Source organism: Pyrus communis, chromosome 12 (genome assembly GCF_041283825.1).
Source record: "Pyrus communis isolate YQ-2024b chromosome 12, ASM4128382v1, whole genome shotgun sequence".
NCBI lineage: Eukaryota > Viridiplantae > Streptophyta > Magnoliopsida > Rosales > Rosaceae > Pyrus > Pyrus communis.
Window position 1 is genome coordinate 12736485 of NC_142576.1, and position 19138 is coordinate 12755622.

Consider the following 19138-nt stretch of genomic DNA (forward strand, 5'->3'; position numbering starts at 1 on the left):
GCATCTACATCCTCACTTTCTTCTATTTCTAACTTATCCACCATTGAAATCGTATTCAATAACTTGCTGCTTCAAAGGTATACAAATGCAACAACTTATCAGAACCCAGTACAAGTTTTACCTGTATATATCCAAAATTGAACTCGAGGATTTTTACGATATCCAGTTGTAACCACTTTGGAATAAAATTTTCCAAAAGAGAAAGCAGCTTACAAACGCACCCGAAAGAGATTTTCAGAACAACAAACTTGGATCTTAATCTCAAAGGGGAACAGAAAGGTAGAGGCTTCAAAACTTCAACCAAATGATTGAATCAGTCGAGCGATACGAACCGCCACGCTCCACATCTGGATAGCGGCTGCGACGACAAAGACGAGCGACGGCAACAACGGTCTAAGCGCCGTGTCTTCACAGAAGGTGTTATAGTAGAATCGAGATTCAAGGGTTGTGGAGACCTTCATGAATATTGATCGAGATGGCGAGGTGTTTCAACTGTGGTGATTTCTAGTTGGAGCTTTAATCCACCTGAAATCGCCTCCTCTCACCCTACAATCGCCTTCTTCACCAGCTCTTTCTCTTTCCCCCTCTAAGGCGCGCAGATCCCCTTCTGAACGCTTCATGTCTCTGAAAAAAAAAATAGTGTACTGAATAACACCGGGTCCTAAAGACTCGGTTCTACGCGTGTGCTCGCCTTTTCTTAGCGGCAAATCATGGTCCGCACGGATGGTCCGCGCTAATGGACAGCAGGTTTTAACACGGCCAACAGGTTTTAACCCAAAACAAAAAACAAAATGATTTTCCAAGAATCTAGCATGATCTATGAAACCAACGCAAACAGTGTTATTAGACATCACATATATCTAGGTTACAAAATGCTTTACAGTGAGCAACCGACAAACACACCCAAGCGTATTTACTTCATCTAATCTGCAAAGGTATATAATGGAACAAAACTTGGATCAAATACATGAACTCAAGTTACAGAAACCATAGAGGACACACACCTACTGCAAAAACCAAATAAGATGACATCCTCCAAAACACCTTACGCCTTTTTCAAAGTATAAGCTGTATTACAAATCCCAGCTTCAATCTTGTGGGATCACTGTTGCGAATGATCAACTTCCCTGTTTTAGGGCTCGGCTTACTTCCAGACCCCTCTTCTACGTTCTTTCAAATCACTGGGCACGATAGACACAGAATCCACGCATAGCCCACCTTTCGAATGTGTGCAATCTATCTGTTTCATGGAAAACTTAACTTCTGTTACTGGATCTGTATCGGTGACAGTAAATTCACCAACCTTGTACTCAACCCAGCATCCGCGCTTATGGTTTCCATATGCATCCTCATGTTCAATTTCATCCAAGCAGCATTCATACGATGCTTGCTGTCCATCTGAAGTCGACAACTCATATCGCACGGGCTTTAAATCCCAACCGTGGGTGTGCTCAAAATTGCAGACACGTCGTCCCAATCTTTTTGAGAATCTTCCAATGTGAAGCCTGAAAGACAAAGTGTAGATATCAGCAGGAAACGGGAACTTCACCACCCCATCTACTTCAAACCACCATATTTGCTGTAAATACGCCACAACCTGAAACCTGCAAATAAAGAACAGAGCATGCAGATCATCAACATCTATAAAATATAATACATCCTAATGCTGAGAAAAAATGAAGAAATAATGAATTGACAGCAAGCTGGCGCAACTTGCAATCAATGTTTTAATTATGATAACTGACCCAAAAGAGATTTATGAACATACATTGCTGTAAAAGTATTAAAACACAATAGTTAGTCGATGTAATGGGATCAAAGGTGGCAGCCCCAGTCAGAGAAAAGCATAAGCTAAACTCTCTGATCGAGTGGGGCGTTGAAAATCAGAAATAACCTTTAGCAATGACTACTGACGAATGCCATGTGAGAACTACATTGGCAATTCTGATTCTACCCAAGAAACTAGTAAAGTAGAAACAAACCACTGCAGAAAGAAACGCACTAATTACTTAGTGCATTCCATAGTGACAAAGTGGTTCACCCTTTTCAGTTTGACATAGGCCAACCAAGATTCTCCACCAACCTTGAGGAGTTTCTAATTGTCCGTATAGAGTGTAGACCCTTTGTAAACATTATTAACATAGATAAGATGGAATTTGAGTGAATAAGCGGAACATTCTACTGCCATGATTAACCTTGATTTCTTGAAGACCCTGACTTAGAACAACTCTGTCAAGACCAACTAAAATTTCATTGATGTTTTGTAGTTTAGAATTTTAGGCTCTGAACTTTTCTACCTCCAGTTTTACCTAGATTACATTCCTTGTTTGGTAGTGCACTATCCAATGAACTATATATTAGTACATACACATTATATCTAATATTAAGTAAGGTAGCGAGAGGCAAGTGTGTTTCTAGTAAAGCAGAACTCAGTTACTAGTTGTTTGTACCATACTTGACCAATCCTAAAACTACTGAGCACCAGTCAACGGCATACCTTCAAGGACTCATTGAGGGGTTCATGCTGAGACCCATGCCGAAGCACAAGAGTTTCCCTCCAACCAGAAGGTCAATCACAACGCAACACATGTCAACATCAGAATAAAGCTCATCGAGTCCCACATCAACCGCGGACAAAAGCTAAAGACTCTCCTCAACTATAAAAGGAGACCATTCTCCTACAATTAAAATCCCTAATGTCATTATTATACTTAAACTAGTCATTAGAACCCACTAATGATAATTATGCTTAAACCTATGTACTTGTGTAAACCCTTCACTATTAAAGAGAACTCCTCTACTCCGTGGACGTAGCCAGACTTAGGGCAAACCACGTACATCTTGTGTTTGCTTCCCTATCTCTACCTCTTTACACATCATCATCACAAAGTGATCGGAGCAACCGAGCGAAGGTCACAAACTTGACACTTTACGTTGTTCCAAGTCTTCACCGATTTTGTGCATCAACACTAGCAATTATAGGAAATATTGTACATTAGCTGACAACAAAACTTAATTTCCAACTGCAACTTAACAATTGCATTTGTTCTCTCCTCGATTGAAACTATAGCCAGCCATTTTCATAAGGATAAACAGTTTCATTTTTGAGAAAATAAAGATTATAACATACAGGTCTTGAAATTAGGTTCTCCAACCAGCTGAAAACAAAGATAGGAATTTATTTTGGGTTCAGTGATGTACAAATGTATTCAAATCAGAAATTCGCTACAAAAACCATGAAATGAAACATATACCCCAGAAAAAATACAATAACTCCTTAGCAGTTGGGCACGATAAAATCAGTTACAGAACGTGTTGAATATAGAACAACGTGAAAAAAATGGCATCACCTGCTTATCTGACTTTTTATACATGTATTTTTCTAAAGGATAAACAGTGCAGGTTTTAGGCATAAATTCATTCGACTTTGAGAATTCAAAGCTAGAAAGACATCTTAGACCCCCAGTGTAGTAATTAGAATAATGACGTTGAGTAACCCTCCCAATGTACAGAACTACAATGATAGAGAGGTGGACCATAGTATTCAACCTGACATGCCATGCACTATGTAATTATATCAGATGACCAATTAACTAACAGCACCAAGCCAGTCACAAAAAAGATAATATAGAGAAGCGTGTTCAAGTATAAAACAACCAAGCAAGGATATATTTTGCTACAACAACAGAGAGAATTAACCAACAATACAGACTTCTATAAAGATAAAACTTTTATTCGTTCATGCATCCTCAACATTTGCATCAAATATATGTCAAACCTGATAATGACACATTTCACCAGACTCCAGTCCACAAAATTAGCACATGCACTAATTATATAATGGATTGCACCTATTGAAGCCTAATCTTAACCTGTGAGTGATCTACCCTCACATAAGAAAAGCATCCACAGTACCATAAGATACTACCATATCTTCCCTTCCCATATGCACAAAATTTTCTTCACCTCCTTTATAAATTTAGTACCATTTCATAACATGTGGGAGACAAATTTGCATGCAACTGGCATAGAATACGATGTTAGTAGGAAAACCTACAAGACCATACTCATGTGAGCCAAAATTCTGTTTAGCACTCAACTGATGTTCACCATGTGTTCAATCATTTGAGATGGATGCTATCACTGTCTATTCAGATTAAATTTTGTGCGACTAGGACATCACCTAGTTGGCAACCATTTACAAATAGATGCCTCAATCCCTCCTCGCCAAATTTTCTAACAAGTTATTAGAGAATGAAAAAAGAACCTAAAAGACAAGTAAGTGTCCTGATGAAACAAAAGATATAAACATCCTTCAAGCACGAATATCAGTTCCTTAAAAATTTCTGATTTCTCCTCTTACTTGGTTAATATAACTACTTAATTATCACTAAACAAAAAAAACTTTACTGAATTAGCATAAGCTCAATTAAATTTGCAAAGCCTAAAAAGTACTCCCAAACAAAGAAAGGAAAAAACTAGGTATATCAAAAGCACAAACTAGTAGATGATAGATAATTAGCTAACCTAGATTCTTCAGTAGGAATCCAGTTCCAGTATCGCCTATCTTCGATCCCAGTTATCGCCATCCCCTTGGCAGAAACCGACATGCAAACCCTCCCTGTAACCCTGTCTATCCACACTACCTGCAAAACACACCAAACACATCCAAAAAAATGAACAAATTCAGATATCACCAAACCCAAAACCCTAAATTGAAAAATTACCCCAAGACAATCAACCCAAAACCCTAATTCCCAATCAAAAAACAAAAAACCCACCTTATTGCCATCGTCGAAGGGTATAGGGCGGGAGAGCATAGCAAAGATGTCCTTTTTAGAGAGGTTTTGGTACCTCTGAGGAGGCACCAAATCGAGTAGATCATGGTAATTTGGGGGCAACTTGGATTCCCAAACCGAATCAGACGACGCCGCACCGCGAAACGCCCTGTTGAGCCTCGCAAGATTGCAAATCTCAGGCGGAGTCAGGTACATGAAGACGCAGGCCACACAGCTCTCCGGTATGTCACCAAGACCCGGTCCATGATCCGACCCGTTCGCCCCCTCCGTCAGGTTCGAGAGCGAAGCCCCCATATCCTCTCCTCCTAGATTTCACTGTATTTACAGAGACTGTTGTGCTCCAATCAGGTCATGGCGTCCGACGCAGATATGTTTGTAAGGCGGAGAATCGAAGAAATGGATGGGTGGGTTTTTTTAGGGTTTTGAGGAAGATGGTGGGGGTTGTGTGGGGATTTGGAGTGTTTGGTTAGTGAGAAAGTGTAGTGGGAAATTCTAGCATGGGTTTTTGGGTTTGTGATGGGTTTTTCTCGTCAATCATATTTGCCGGGAAAATTTTGCAAGGGGGGGAAGTCAGGGAAAGTTGGAAGGGACGGAGGAGCCGAGGGGAGGGACCGAGGATGCAATTTCGCTCCCCACCATTAGTTACTTACCGTGTGGTGTATTACAACCCATATTTTTTTTATTACGTTATATTTAGATGGATATTGTTTTTATTCTTGTATATTGCTGGAGGATGACATCTCTGCTTAGTTGTGTTTCTCTATATATATATATATGTGTGTGTGTGTGGGCGCGCGCGTGTATTTTTTTTTTTTTTTTTTTTTGTTCAATTGGATTATTAGTCTATGTAGTGATAGAGCCGTTACAAGATAGCTTCTGTGATTAAAAAAAACTATGATTTAAAACCTATGGTGGAATCTCTTAGTATTTAGTTCCAAAATTAAAAAAATTTGTCAACTCTCCATTAGCCACATATATTAGGCTAAAACAGAACTCTCCGTTAATTGTTAGCACGTGAAGCTTACATTTGAGGCTAACTTTATCTTTTTAGTCTCACATGTGAGACTCATGTACTAATAATTAACAAAGACTAGATGGAATTTATAATTTTGGGCCTAAATCCTAATAGACTTCACCACATGGTCTTAAATCCTAATATTTTTTTTTTTTACCACACAATCTAACTTCGAAGGGTTAGCTGGCATTGCTGTGTTTAAAAAAAAATTAAAAAAAAAAAGTTGTTTTTGATGTGTTGTAAGAATAAATAGCTATAAAATAAAGTTGTTGAATGTTTGGTAAACTTTATCCAAGTATTTGGTAAACTTTTATATAAATTGCTATAAATATGTTAAATGACTAAAAATAATATGTGGAAGTATACTTATCATTTCAAAATTTCATTAAATGAGTACTGATTACTATGCTTTGAAGAAAAAAAACACTTTTTTAAAAGCATGTTAAACTCTACTTCTGCTTTTCTATGTTTTTCTATTGTCATTTATATCAGTTTTTAAAAAATAATAAAAAAGAACGCATTTGATGTTCCAAATTTTTTAATAAGCTGTTTTATTTAAATGCAGCACAATTCCAAATAAACCTTTAACTACCCTATCACCACGAGAGACATTAATCCAATAAAGCCTTTTTTCTAACATGTTCTCTCAGGTATCGTTTGGTATGCAAACAGGATGGGACGGAAGGGGATGGGACGGGACGGAACGGGACAGGACGGAACGGAACGGAACGGAGCGGGAGCAAAGATACCCTCGGATGGAAACAAGGAGGAAGAAGGAGACGGAGAGGTTATAGTTTTGTGTTCCACGGATGTGGAACGAGTCGTTCCAGGGGGGTGAGGTGGAACGAGAATTCACCCAAAACTCGTCTCGTGGAACAGCTCGTTCCACCCGTTTTAGGCGCACCAAACATGGGACGGAACGCCTTGTATCACTCTGTTCCGTCCTGTCCCACGTACCAAACGGTACCTCAAAGTGAGGAGAAGTTTCAAATTGCTATTTTATAAGAAAAAAAACTCACACCATTACTCTATACTAAAAGCCAGCTGAAAAACACTATTCATTAGCAATATTTTGACAAAATTGCCCTTATTTTCCTTTTTTTTTCTTTCTTCTTTATTTATTTTTTTATTTTTTTTATTTTTTTTATTTTTTTTATTTTTTTTATTTTTTTTAGGAAAACCAACCAAAAATCTTCAAATACTTCCTTTTAACCATTAGGATATAAAATTTTTAGAAACCCTAAAATATCTATCACGCTCAAATAAGATCATAAAGGCACCAAACAAAAGCATTCCCTACACTGTTGAAAGTGGTCTAGGAAAATATAGCAAAATGCAGAACATGCAATAAGTTCATGTGGCCCTTATCAAAACAAAAGCAAAAGGAGACAAAGCAAAAATAAGACTGATAATTTAGTCCTTGTTTCAAAAACAGTACAGACACTTTTAGGAGAATCAGAAAAAGTGGAAGCAAAAAGTGAAAAATCATCAAGAAAAAATTGACCTCCATACCATTGTTGAAAAGTCTCATGGGAATGAATGCCCACAGTTCTATTAGTAGAATTCTTCAGCATGGGCAGAAGTTTTTAATGCCCATGCAAAGTGAAAGTGGAAAATGAATTGTGTTGTTAGAGGACACGTCACAAGTTTCAACATGCAGTTAATGCATCAGTATGGAGTTGCTATATAAATAGAGCACTCCATATGTTTTCATGTAACAAAAAAAGATAAGAAGAAAGAAAACTAGAGAAAAATATCAGTAATGTTGAAAAGTCTCATGGGCAATGAATGCCCACAGTTCCATTAGTAGAATTCTTCAGCATGGGCAGAAGTTTTCAATGCCCATGCAAAGTGAAAGTGGAAAATGAATTGTGTTGTCAGAGGACGCGTCACAAGTTTCAACATGCAGTTAATGCATCAGTATGGAGTTGCTCTATAAATAGAGCACTCCATATGTTTTCATGTAACAAAAAAGATAAGAAGAAAGAAAACTAGAGAAAAATATCAGTAACATCATCTATTCCTCTGCCTTTTATTTGTTATCTGCCTGTGCTATAATTTTAGTGTGGCATTTTACATCTACCTTGCACCTACCATTAAAAGGTTATCTCTCAAACTTTGACCTTTTTTTTATAACACGTTATATGCACGAGTCTCTAAATATATTTATTCTCTCATCTCTTTTCGCCGAACGAACGAAAGAAAGAAAAAATGTTTCCTTTAAGGTTTTTACTGTTCATCTTCTTCCTCTACCTCAACTGCGCCGTATACCCTCGCGACGAACTATTTGCTCCATGCCTGCTCTTAGTTCTCCAACTAACGGTTACATACATCTTTGATTACTTGTTTGATGTAGAGATTGATTACTAACCCAGTATTTATTTATGTTAATTTCACTGCAATCCAAGATGGTGCGGTACAATCGCTCATCTTGAACTGCAAATTTATTCTTACTGCGATCCAAGACGGTGCGGTATCATCGCCAGTGAGCTCCCAAAATTAGTTGAACAAATTTTGATCATATTGTAGATAAACTCATAGAAGATATTGACAATTTAGATGAAGAATAGTATTCAGAAAAATATAAGATATAATTTAGGTGTGACATCCCACATCCCCCAGGGGAGTGATCCTTATATGTATATTTTCATCCTTACCTAGCACGAGGCATTTTGGGAGCTCACTGGCTTTGGGTTCCGTAGGAACTCTGAAGTTAAGCGAGAAGAGGGTTAGAGCAATTTCATGATGGGTGACCCACTGGGAAGTTGCTCGTGAGTTCCCAAAAACAAAAACCGTGAGGGCGTGGTCGGGGCCCAAAGCGGACAATATCATGCTACGGTGGTGGAGCGGGCCCTGGAAATGGTCCCCCCCCCAGGGCGGGATGTGACAAATTGGTATCAGAGCCTAACCCTGGTCGCGTGTGTTCCGAAAAACAAAACCGTGAGGGAATGGTAAGTCCAAAGCGGACAATATCGTGCTACGGTAGTGGAGCGAGCCTGGGAAGTGATTCGCCCCGGGCCGGGATGTGACATTTGGTATCAGAGCCTAACCTTGGTCGCATGTGTGTCGACGAGGACGTCGAGTCCCTAAGGGGGGTGGATTGTGACATCCCACATCACCTAAGGGAGTGATCCTTATATGTATATTCTCATCCCTACCTAGCACGAGGCCTTTTGGGAGCTCACTGACTTCAGGTTCCGTAGGAACTCTGAAGTTAAGCGAGAAGGGGGCTAGAACAATCTCATGATGGGTGACGCACTGGGAAGCTGCTCGTGAGTTCCCAAAAACAAAACCGTGAGGGAATGGTAAGCCCAAAGCGGACAATATCGTGCTACGGTGGTGGAGCGAGAGAGTACAATAATTTATTAGAATTAAAATTTCAATATAATCCAGGAGAAGAAAGTAGTACATCAGGAATAGAAAATAATCCAAGATATACTACCAAGACTGATCAAGGATAAGCTAATATTTATACATATTTTACATCAAGTTTACTTGTCTTTTCTTAGTTAGTTCCTTATATTTTTAAGCTATTGACTTTGTTTTTGTGTTTTGTAGGATTTTTCAAGCATAAAAGAGAAAATGAGCACAAGTAGGAATTTAAATATCAAATTCGTCAAAAACTGCTTATGCAGATCAACTAACTTTGGCAATGATTTACAAACAACTCAAAATGGATTACAAATGTTTATTTTCTGGAGCATTTTACGGCTAGTTAATGTCATTTTTCTAGAAGAAGTTATGTCCATTTTAACACTGAAAGTTCTCAATAAGCTAAGCATTTTGTAACTGACAATGAAAGCAATAAACACAAGTAATCCTAGCAGCCACAATTGATGCATCCAAGAAAACCACAAGTCTCAATACTAATTAGGATTGAATTCTCATGATGGTGGGAACCATAACAAATTTGGAAGGTTATGAAAAGGAAAGAACAGAACTGAAGTGTGGAGAGGAGGAAAGAAGGCAGCAAGAAGGTGGAGAAGGCAAGTCAACAGGGAGTAGAATCAAAGGAGAAAAGACTTCACTCTATTCTTTTGGTTTTATATTCTCAAACTCATGAATTTCTTTTGGTTTAATTTAAGAATTATGTGTAACTAAACCTCTAGAAGTTAGGGGCTGTTTTGAAACCCCAAATATGATTGCAAGTTAGTAATGACATTTTGTTTGAATTTCTTTTATGAAGAATGAAAATTGGTTCACTACTTATGTCAATGATGAGTTCTTTATATGTTTTCTATGAATGCGTACTTAGTAAACATATCTAGAATTCTAATGTTATGAATATGTGTGTGTCTGCCCTTACCGAATGAGGACCTACTTATGTTCTAGAGTAGTACTTGTTAATTGTGTTTAGCATGTGAACCAATAACCAGGATAAGTAAGACAACACTAGTACTTCTGATGTCTTGTGATGACTTAAACTCTTTTTGTTCTTAATGATTTCTACTTGTTAAATCTATAAACATGCCATTCTAGATTGCATGTTAGAAACTAAATTAAGTTGAAAACATCATTCTCTTAACATACTACAAGAGAGAGTAATAAGTTTGAGTTCTAATAGCCAGCCAACTTGAGCATTTTCATCAAAAAATAAAAGGAATTTTAATGAAACATAACATGTTTGCATGATTATTTGGCGGTGGATAACATTTCCTCTAATTTGTTTTCTTAATTTGTAAACTAAATCTGTTTTTGTTATTTTATCATTGTTGCTATTCTGTTTTTGTTGGATTTAATTAACAGAGCAAATCAACTTCAAAAATCTTAAATATTTGTGTGAATGTACCTCTGTGTGTCTAGTGTCTGCATATAAAATTTCGTTGAATTTAAATAAGTGTAAGCTAGTCTAATAATTATTTTTGGGTGGTTGGTCAGTAGGAACAGCATCCCAGTTTTTGTGAAATTTTAATTAGTTAGGTAAAACAATTTTTTACAGAAAAGACCCTTATTTTCATATATTACAATTAACAAAGGAAAATCAATAGGGTATTTGTGTGCTACTCTATGGTGTCCCTATGTGTGCTACTCCGTAACACCATGCAAAGTAAATCTAGCAAATCAAATAGCTTGACCCCTTTACACATAGATCTAAAAGAGATCTATCATACCAAGATGAAAAAGAAAATGAAAGAACTCTCTTAAAGAAAAAACAAACATACAAGAACACTCCTAGTAAGTTTCTGAAAATTAATATGCACAATCAAAACTAGAAGAACAAAACTATACCTCGACTCCATATCCTCTTTGCATCTCAAAAAAGACGCATAGCATTGTACCGCCAGACACAATCCGACAACTTCAACGTCCTTGGAGCTCCAAACCCCAAATCGAAAGTGACAGCTAGAGTGAGAACATGTGTTGGTTGTGTAATGGGCCAAAAAATGGTGATTATCCTGACGCTTACAAGTTTCACAATGACGATTCTACACCAAAAAAAAAATATAAACAAGTGGATAGGGAGAATAAACAAAGGAGTGCCGCTAGTTCTATGGCCAAAGGCATGGCTGCATATAAAAGAGAGATTTTTAACTATTTTGTCCTTAAAAAAGAGAGATTTTCAACTTTTTTTTTTTTTTTTTTTTTTTTGGAAAGAGATTTTCAATTATTTTGATTGAATAATTTTTGTGGATTTCTCATTACGTGAAAATACATTAGAAAAATAGCTACAAAAGAATATACAATCAATTACAAGGTACATCTCTACTTTTCTAATAAACCACCATTGGATTGTATTAAAAGATAATGTTGAAAACATGGTTAGTAAAGTATAGAAAGCAGTGGTGGAGCCACCGGGCCCATCCTGAAAACTTGCTAATATATAGATATAACGTCTGCTTTGAAAGAAGATGAGTATGCGGTCCGTTGGTGATTAGAACTTCTTATAATCCAACCTTTTAACCGAACCTTACCTTCTGTTTTTTCAAAACCCATATTTTTAACGCGAAGTGTTATTGGCATTCTAAAAATCTCATTCTACATTCCTCACAAGTGTATTTTTCTTTCCAAATATAGAAAATTTAGAGTGTAGAATGAGATATTTGGAGTACCAATAACAATTCCCTTTTTAACTAGCCTTCTATCTTACCATATAAAATCTAATTTTTTTTTTTGTTAGTTCATATAAAATAAGGTCTATACAATTTAAAAGAAGATCCAATTATGTTGAAAAGAAAATCTCGTACGAATAATTTTGACATGACCTTAAATTTTTGTTCTAGCCTTAATCCTTTTTTTATCAAAACTTGTAAAAAAGTTATTTTCTTATGATATAATCTTCTCAATACCGAATTTTTCATACAAATTTTAAAACTCCATCACATTTGTTTGATTAAAATTTTCATACCAATAAATTTCTTTTATTTTTTTCTCCAAATAATTATATTGCTATATTTTTTTCTAATTGTTTTTATATGGTTTAAAGGCCCCTCCTAAGGTGGATTTCTAGCTCCGCCACTAATAGAACGAGTATAATACGTGAAAATATGTACGTGTATTATTTGGCAAATTAACTCAAAATTTACTTCGAAAAATTCAGCCACTTTTTTTAAATTATTATTTGTCACATCCCGGCCCGGGCGGGACGACTTCCCGGGCCCGCTCCACCACCGTAGCACGATATTGTCCGCTTTGGGCCCCGACCACGCCCTCACGGTTTTGTTTTTGGGAACTCACGAGCAACTTCCCAGTGGATCACCTGTCATGGGATTGCTCTAGCCCCCTTCTCGCTTAACTTCAGAGTTCCCATGGAACCCGAAGCCAGTGAGCTCCCAAAAGGCCTCGTGCTAGGTAGGGATGAGAATATACATATAAGGATCACTCCCCTGGGCGATGTGGGATGTCACATTATTTATTTATTTCAATTAATTAATTATATTTCTTAAAAATGCTTAAAATACATGTAGATTACGTGAATTTTGTATGTATTCTTGAAAAACACTGTTCTAAAAATCTCCACTAGGTGCTAGGCGGCTGGCCACCTCTCCGATTAATACCTAAGTGTTTGGAAATTAAGAAAGGGCGCCTAGACTTGTTGAGGCGCTCACTCAGACCTGCCTAGGTTATGACTCACTTACATAGAAAATAGATAACTTTCATTTTACATTTTATTTTTTTTTCAATAAATTGTAAGAGACTTGTTGAATACTTAAATGAACATACATTATATGCTTGTTCCCCATATTTTCATTATGTTCTAATACTTCATACTATTTATGTCATTGTATTTTATAATTTATAATGTAATTATATATAATTTAAGTATAAAGATACACTTATTTACACGAAATGTAACAGATAGATTTACTTAAATCCGCCTAATCTACCTAGGCCCGACTAGCAGTCTAGGCGGTAGGCCCTAGCCCATTGCCTGACTAGCGCCTAGCGTCTTTTAGAACCTTGTTAAAAAATATGTGAAATAACGTGTATTAAATGTGAAAAGTATGTAAGTATGTGTTTAATACATGTAGTATACGTTGGAGTTTGAAAATGTGTAATTTAATGAATAATTAAAACATGTACGGAAAATGGAAGTATTTTTGAAAAATGCATAAGTTGTTGGAATGTGCCCTAAAGTCAATCATGAGATGATACTTTACAAACATTTGAAATTATTAAATTAATCTAGTTTAAGCTAAGGGAAAATAAAATGGTTTAAAGTTGTCTCATTAAATGTTATACTCCTAAACGATACGTCTAAGAAATATGTAATAAAGAGAATGTGATCTAAAGATGTTAGATTCATGAGACCTATTTCTTTCATACACATATCCTAAAAGTTCATGATCATAGGATTACCAATTTAGCGTTAACAATCTAGATTAATCAGTACATACTATGTCTTCTCTCTAGAAAGTGAATGGTCTCTAGTCTCGAGTAATTGGTGTATGGATGACACCAAGACAAGTATGTAGGTGCTTAATAGAGAGTGAATACACTAAACGCGATCAACCAAGAGTTCTCATTCTTATGTCACATGAAAACTCACTAGTTGGGATAATGCAAAGTAATTATTTGACTTGATACATCATAGTTACCTTCTGATTAGGACTTTAATATTTGACTATGTTAAAGACACTTCAATGCAAAAGTGCACCCACGCCATTATTGGGTTTACATGCACATTCAATAACTAAGTTCTAATTAAATTAATAGGTAAAGTACAAAAAACTACCTCAACTATTGGGGTTACGACAGTTTCATACCTTATCTTTTAAAATTGACAATGTCATACCGTATCTTACGAATTTGTGACAATGTCATACCTCCGTCAATTTTTCTGTTAGTTTTTCTGTTAAGTGCTGACGTGGCAAGAGACAGTGACCACTCACTAATCCAGCTGGATTTAAAAATAATTAAATATATTTTTAATAATTAAATATTAAAAAATTAAGAATAAAAAAACAAAACAAACAAGTTTCCTAGGGGTGCGGGGACCCTTTCCCCTCTCATTCTTCTTCTTCTTCCTTCTTCTGGGTTCTTTTTTTTATTTTATTTTTTTTTTTCTGTGTTGCAGTTTCCATTTTTTTTTCCTCCTCCTCCTCTTCTTCTTCTTCTTCTCTTTGGGGGGGGGGGGGGTTGGGTTTTCAAATTTTATTTTATTTTTTTCCTCCTCCTCTTTTTTATCCTTCTTCTTCTTCTTCGGTTCTTCCTCCTTCTCCTGGGGGGGTGGGGGCGGGTGGGGTTGGGTTGGGTTTTCAAATAATTTTTTTTTTTTCCTCCTCCTCTTCTTCCTCCTTCTTCTTCTTCGGTTTTCCTCCTTCTCCTGGGGGGGCGGGTGGGGTTGGGTTTTAAATTTTATTTTTTTTTTTTTTTTTTTTTTTTTTTTTTTTGTGTTAAAGATTAAGCAAAAGAAGATGAAGATGGGGAAGAGATGGAGAGGGGGAGGGAAGGGACGACAAAGGTTTTTTTTTTTTTTTTTAAATTTTAAATTTTACTTTTATTTATTATTTTAATATTTAAAAAATATTAAATTTTTTTTTTAATAATTTTTTAATAGAAAGTGGTCTCAGTCTCTTGTCACGTCAGCACTTAATAGAAAAACTAACAGAAAAATTGACGGAGGTATGACATTGTCACAAATTTGTAAGATGCGGTATGACATTGTCAATTTTAAAAGATGAGGTATGAAACTGTCGTGACCCCAATAGTTGAGGTAGTTTTTTGTACTTTACCCTTAATTAATTAATTACAACTTCATAATAAAAGTAATATACCACCTTTTAGTGTACGTGGAATGCCCATATCTAATTAAGTCATATATATCAATGTTCTAAAAAAGGGCTTAAGCGCGCTGGGCAATGGTGAGCCGATGCGTTTTCTTACAAATCGGTGGGAAAAATCGGATGGGCTCTAGGCGGCCTAGGTGACTAGGTGGGCTAGGCGGGGCTAAGCAGTGCTAGGCGGAGCTAGGCAGAGCTAGGCGGTTTTTTTTAATGAAATTAAAAAATAAAATAAAAAATCCTATCTAGGTCTAAGTGGTTTTAAATTGTGAACTTGTTGTACATGTGTTTAATGTGTTTTTAAATTTTGGACTTGTTGGATACTCTTTTTGCATTTTATCATTCTTTTATTATCTTATCTATGGATTTCATACAAGTATAATTTTTTGTAAGTGTTAATATGCACTTATTTACAAGATATACAATAAATTTACTCAAATCCGCCTAGACACCCACCTAACCGCCTAAGCTCTAAGCACCAACCCACTACCCGACTAGCGCCTAACATTTTTTTAGATCCTTGATATATATAGCGCAAACGTAATTTGGTAGTGGATCGGTGATCCTCTCTCCCACTATGTAGATTTAAACGGACAGACCTAGTTTTGGCAAAAACAAACGGAACTTGTGGGCTTTACATTCCAAAGCAGACAGAGGCAAAACCATGGGCAGTTTTCTGCTGTCTTCTGCACAAACAAAACCTGCCAACCCAAAACTGGCTGCTCCGCGCTCTCTATATAGCTCATACCGCTTCTCCATTGAATCTCTGTCACACAATCTAGTCCACCAGCACCAGCACTAAACCTCTCTCTCTCTCTCTCACACACACCTCTGTCTTTCTCTCTACATTATCTTCTGCTTTTGCCACACATTTCTGCAAAAAGCTGACAAATTACTCTCATTCTTTTCCATCCGTGGAGGTGCCTCTGGACATGTTGATATAACGGGTCGGTTCCAATCTCTCAGTTTCCGGTACTTTTGGGCTGTTTTATTTTCTGGATTTTTTGTCCAAATTTCATTTCATTTATTGGGTATTTTCATTTTGCTTTTTTGTTTCTGAGTTTTGTTCAGTGGATGTATCCTTATAAAATCGTTGGATTGAGAGATAAATTTAGTATGTGGGAAGATTAGATCGTGGCATTTTTTTCAATTGGGTTTTTGGGTTTTATCTCAAAGTTTTGTTCTTTTGTGAAATTGGTAGAATAAGAGCAGTTTTGTAAGAGTTTGGGATGGAAGCCAATGGGTTGTTTTCTGGAATGCTTGGCCTGGAAATGCCTTTGCACCAAAATACCCAAAACCCTCACCACCATATGCACCAACCCCAAATGGTTGCCTATGCCCCCCACCATGACCCCGACAACCACCAAAACCCTCACCAATCTGTGAAACAGGGGCACCCATTTGCCCCCAAATCCAAACAAATTGCCCTCAGTGATGATGACGAACCCGGTTTCGGTGCTGATGACAACAGCAATGGGGATAACAAGAAGAAGATATCGCCATGGCAGAGAATGAAGTGGACCGACACCATGGTGAGGCTCCTGATCATGGCTGTGTTTTACATTGGTGACGACGCTTCTGATGGCCCTGATCCTACAGGCAAGAAGAAGCCTGCTGGTGGGTTGCTGCAGAAGAAAGGGAAGTGGAAATCGGTGTCCCGAGCTATGATGGAGAAGGGTTTCTACGTGTCGCCGCAGCAATGTGAGGACAAGTTCAACGATTTGAATAAGAGGTATAAGAGGGTTAATGATATTCTTGGGAAGGGGACAGCTTGCCGGGTTGTGGAGAATCATGGCTTGTTGGAAAAGATGGATTTGGCACCAAAGATGAAGGAAGAAGTTCGTAAATTGATGAATTCGAAGCACCTGTTTTTCAGAGAAATGTGTGCTTATCATAATAGTTGTGGTCATGGAACTGTTAGTGGTGGGTCTAATGGCGCGCATAACTCCCCGCCAGAGGTGGCCACAGAGCCGTCTGAGATCCCAGTGTGGCCGCAGCCGCACGAGCAGCTCCAGCAGCGGAGATGCTTTCATTCGTCAGAAAATGCTCAAGCGGTTGCCAATTCAGAAAGGTCAGAGACCGAGGGATCCAAGGTAATAAAAGGAGGAAGCGAGGACGAAGATGAAGACTACGAGGATGATGATTCGGATGAGGAGGTGGTTCGAGGTGGTTCTAAAGGTCACATGGGGCATGGAAATCACGAAGACAACGATGACAACGATGAAAGAGCTCCCCAAAAAGTGCCAAGAAAGGAAGGCTGTTTTTCGGGGTCGTCCTCATCCACCCAATTAATGCAGCAATTGAACTGTGAGGTGAGGGTTGTGCTGCAAGATGTGTCAAAGACCGCGTGGGAGAAGAAGCAGTGGTTGAAAACAAGGATGATACAATTGGAGGAACAGCAAGTGAGCTACCAACACCGAGCTTTCGAGCTCGAGAAGCAGAGGCTCATGTGGATCAAGTACAGTGGGAAGAAGGAAAGGTACATGGAGAGAGGCAAGCTTGAGAACGACCGAAGGCGACTTGAGAACGAGAGGATGCTATTGGTCGTCCGCGGGAATGAGCTCGAGTTGCTGGAGCTTCATCACCAGCAGCAGCAACAGAATTCTTCAAACAAAAGAAGTGATCCATCTTCCCCCACTGGATAGTTGTACATTCTATAGGTTGAGGTCAAATAGATGATATTCTCATTTTTGTTCTAAAGTTCTTTTTTTTTTTTTTAATTTTGTTTTTTTTTGATCTATTTTAGATATCCGGGATTATTTTTATTTTTTTGTCAAACGATAAATGTTAGATTAGCCGTCGACGAAGTTCGAATCCATGCAGGGAATATGTTGCGATGGGTTAATAATAGTGGAATGGCCAAAATCTACGAAAGGCTTGATTCAATTGGATGATTTATTGTTATAAAAATTTGGATTTAAGTGGTCCTCAATAAGTTTTGTCATTCATATTCATATGTTTCCTAATAAATAAATGACATTTAGTCCATCGGATTCATATTAAATAGTCTTTCTAATGTCTAATACGGCATGTCAAGTGATACTTGAGTTTTGGCCTTAGGGCAGACAACATTTAGCTCTCGGGCAGACTAAGTTTGGTCTCCAAAAGTAATAAATATAAAGGAAAATAAAATATTGCCCTGCACAGTTGAAGGAAAAATTTATCTCGAAGTAGTCTTTGAAATATTAACTTTTGGAGGGCTAAAACATAGTTGTGGGCTACGTTTAGCCTTGCATGACTGAAGATGACCTTATTTATTTGGGTTTTTTTTAATAAAAAATGGTCGTTGAAATTGACCATCATCATCAAAATGGTCTTTGAAATTGAAAATTAATCAATGTAGTCCCTGAAAATAGGTGTTGCAAATCAATGTGGTCATTTCATCACAATTCTGTTAAAATTTTTGTTAAGTGCTGATGTGGCACATAAATGGACCCCATAAGTTCTTTTTTTTTTCTCACAAATGGTCATTGAAATTGATCTACGATATCAAAATGGTCCTTGAAATTGACCATCGACATCAAAATGGTCCTTGAAATTGCAAATTGATCAATGTAGTCCCGGAAGTAAGTGTCTCAAATCAATGTAGTCATTCCGTCATAATTGTGTCAAAATTTTTGTTATGTGCTGATGTGACACATAAATGGGTCACACAAGTCTAATTAAATTTAAAAAATTACAAATAGGCTTATAATTTAATAGTAAATAAAAAAATTGTCAACCCAAAAACCTAGTCTTGCAATCACCTCCGATCACAGTCCACATTTCTCTACCTCTTTCGCTCTCTATTCTCTAAAAAAAAAAAAAATGTCAATACACCCATATTTCCACACTTCAACACCCTTTACCGAATTAAACCTAGATCAAGATCACCTTTGGTGACAGCTTGGCCCATTGGCAACAACTACCGGGACATCACTGTTAACATTTAGGAGATCAACATCCTCACAACCTTAATCTTGGAGAGCTTGTTCGGCGCTTCCTTGGTGGCCTAGTGATGCAAAGAACAACGAGGTCTGCCTTGAGATAATTAGGTTATAACCGAGTTGCGTCCATTGTTGGTTGACAATTATTTCCACACCCCCTCTTAGGCCTTACTTAAG

At 37.3% G+C, this 19138-nt stretch overlaps 2 protein-coding genes across 3 annotated transcripts; one reads left to right on the forward strand and one right to left on the reverse strand.

The window, feature by feature from the left end:
* Nucleotides 1-795: 795 nt before the first annotated feature.
* On the reverse strand, nt 796-5551 carry LOC137745886 (F-box protein PP2-A15). Of its 2 annotated transcripts, none has more exons than XM_068485921.2 (3): nt 4782-5551; nt 4528-4646; nt 796-1604 (listed from the first exon to the last, which is right to left on the reverse strand). In XM_068485921.2, exons 1-3 carry the CDS (start codon nt 5091-5093, stop codon nt 1145-1147), a joined length of 891 nt encoding a protein of 296 aa, XP_068342022.2. In that variant the 5' UTR covers nt 5094-5551; the 3' UTR covers nt 796-1144. The 2 variants fall into 2 exon arrangements, with proteins under 2 accessions (XP_068342022.2, XP_088537740.1); XM_088681614.1 differs by having other exon boundaries at nt 4528-4642; nt 4778-5433.
* Nucleotides 5552-15657: 10106 nt separating this feature from the next.
* LOC137746187 (uncharacterized) lies at nt 15658-17967 on the forward strand. The gene has a single exon (XM_068486262.2). It carries the CDS (start codon nt 16265-16267, stop codon nt 17678-17680), a length of 1416 nt encoding a protein of 471 aa, XP_068342363.2. The 5' UTR covers nt 15658-16264; the 3' UTR covers nt 17681-17967.
* The last annotated feature ends 1171 nt before the right edge of the window (nt 17968-19138 follow it).

Bases quoted from the DNA above. Each gene is read 5' to 3' on its own strand.
- LOC137745886 (XM_068485921.2), bottom strand. From the start codon at position 5,093: ATGGGGGCTTCGCTCTCGAACCTGACGGAGGGGGCGAACGGGTCGGAT. The intron at 4,647-4,781 runs GTGGGTTTTTTG...TGTGTTTTGCAG, and splicing joins CCTTCGACGATGGCAATAAG to GTAGTGTGGATAGACAGGGT. The intron at 1,605-4,527 runs GTTAGCTAATTA...CTTTATTTGCAG, and splicing joins ATTCCTACTGAAGAATCTAG to GTTTCAGGTTGTGGCGTATT.
- LOC137746187 (XM_068486262.2), top strand. From the start codon at position 16,265: ATGGAAGCCAATGGGTTGTTTTCTGGAATGCTTGGCCTGGAAATGCCT.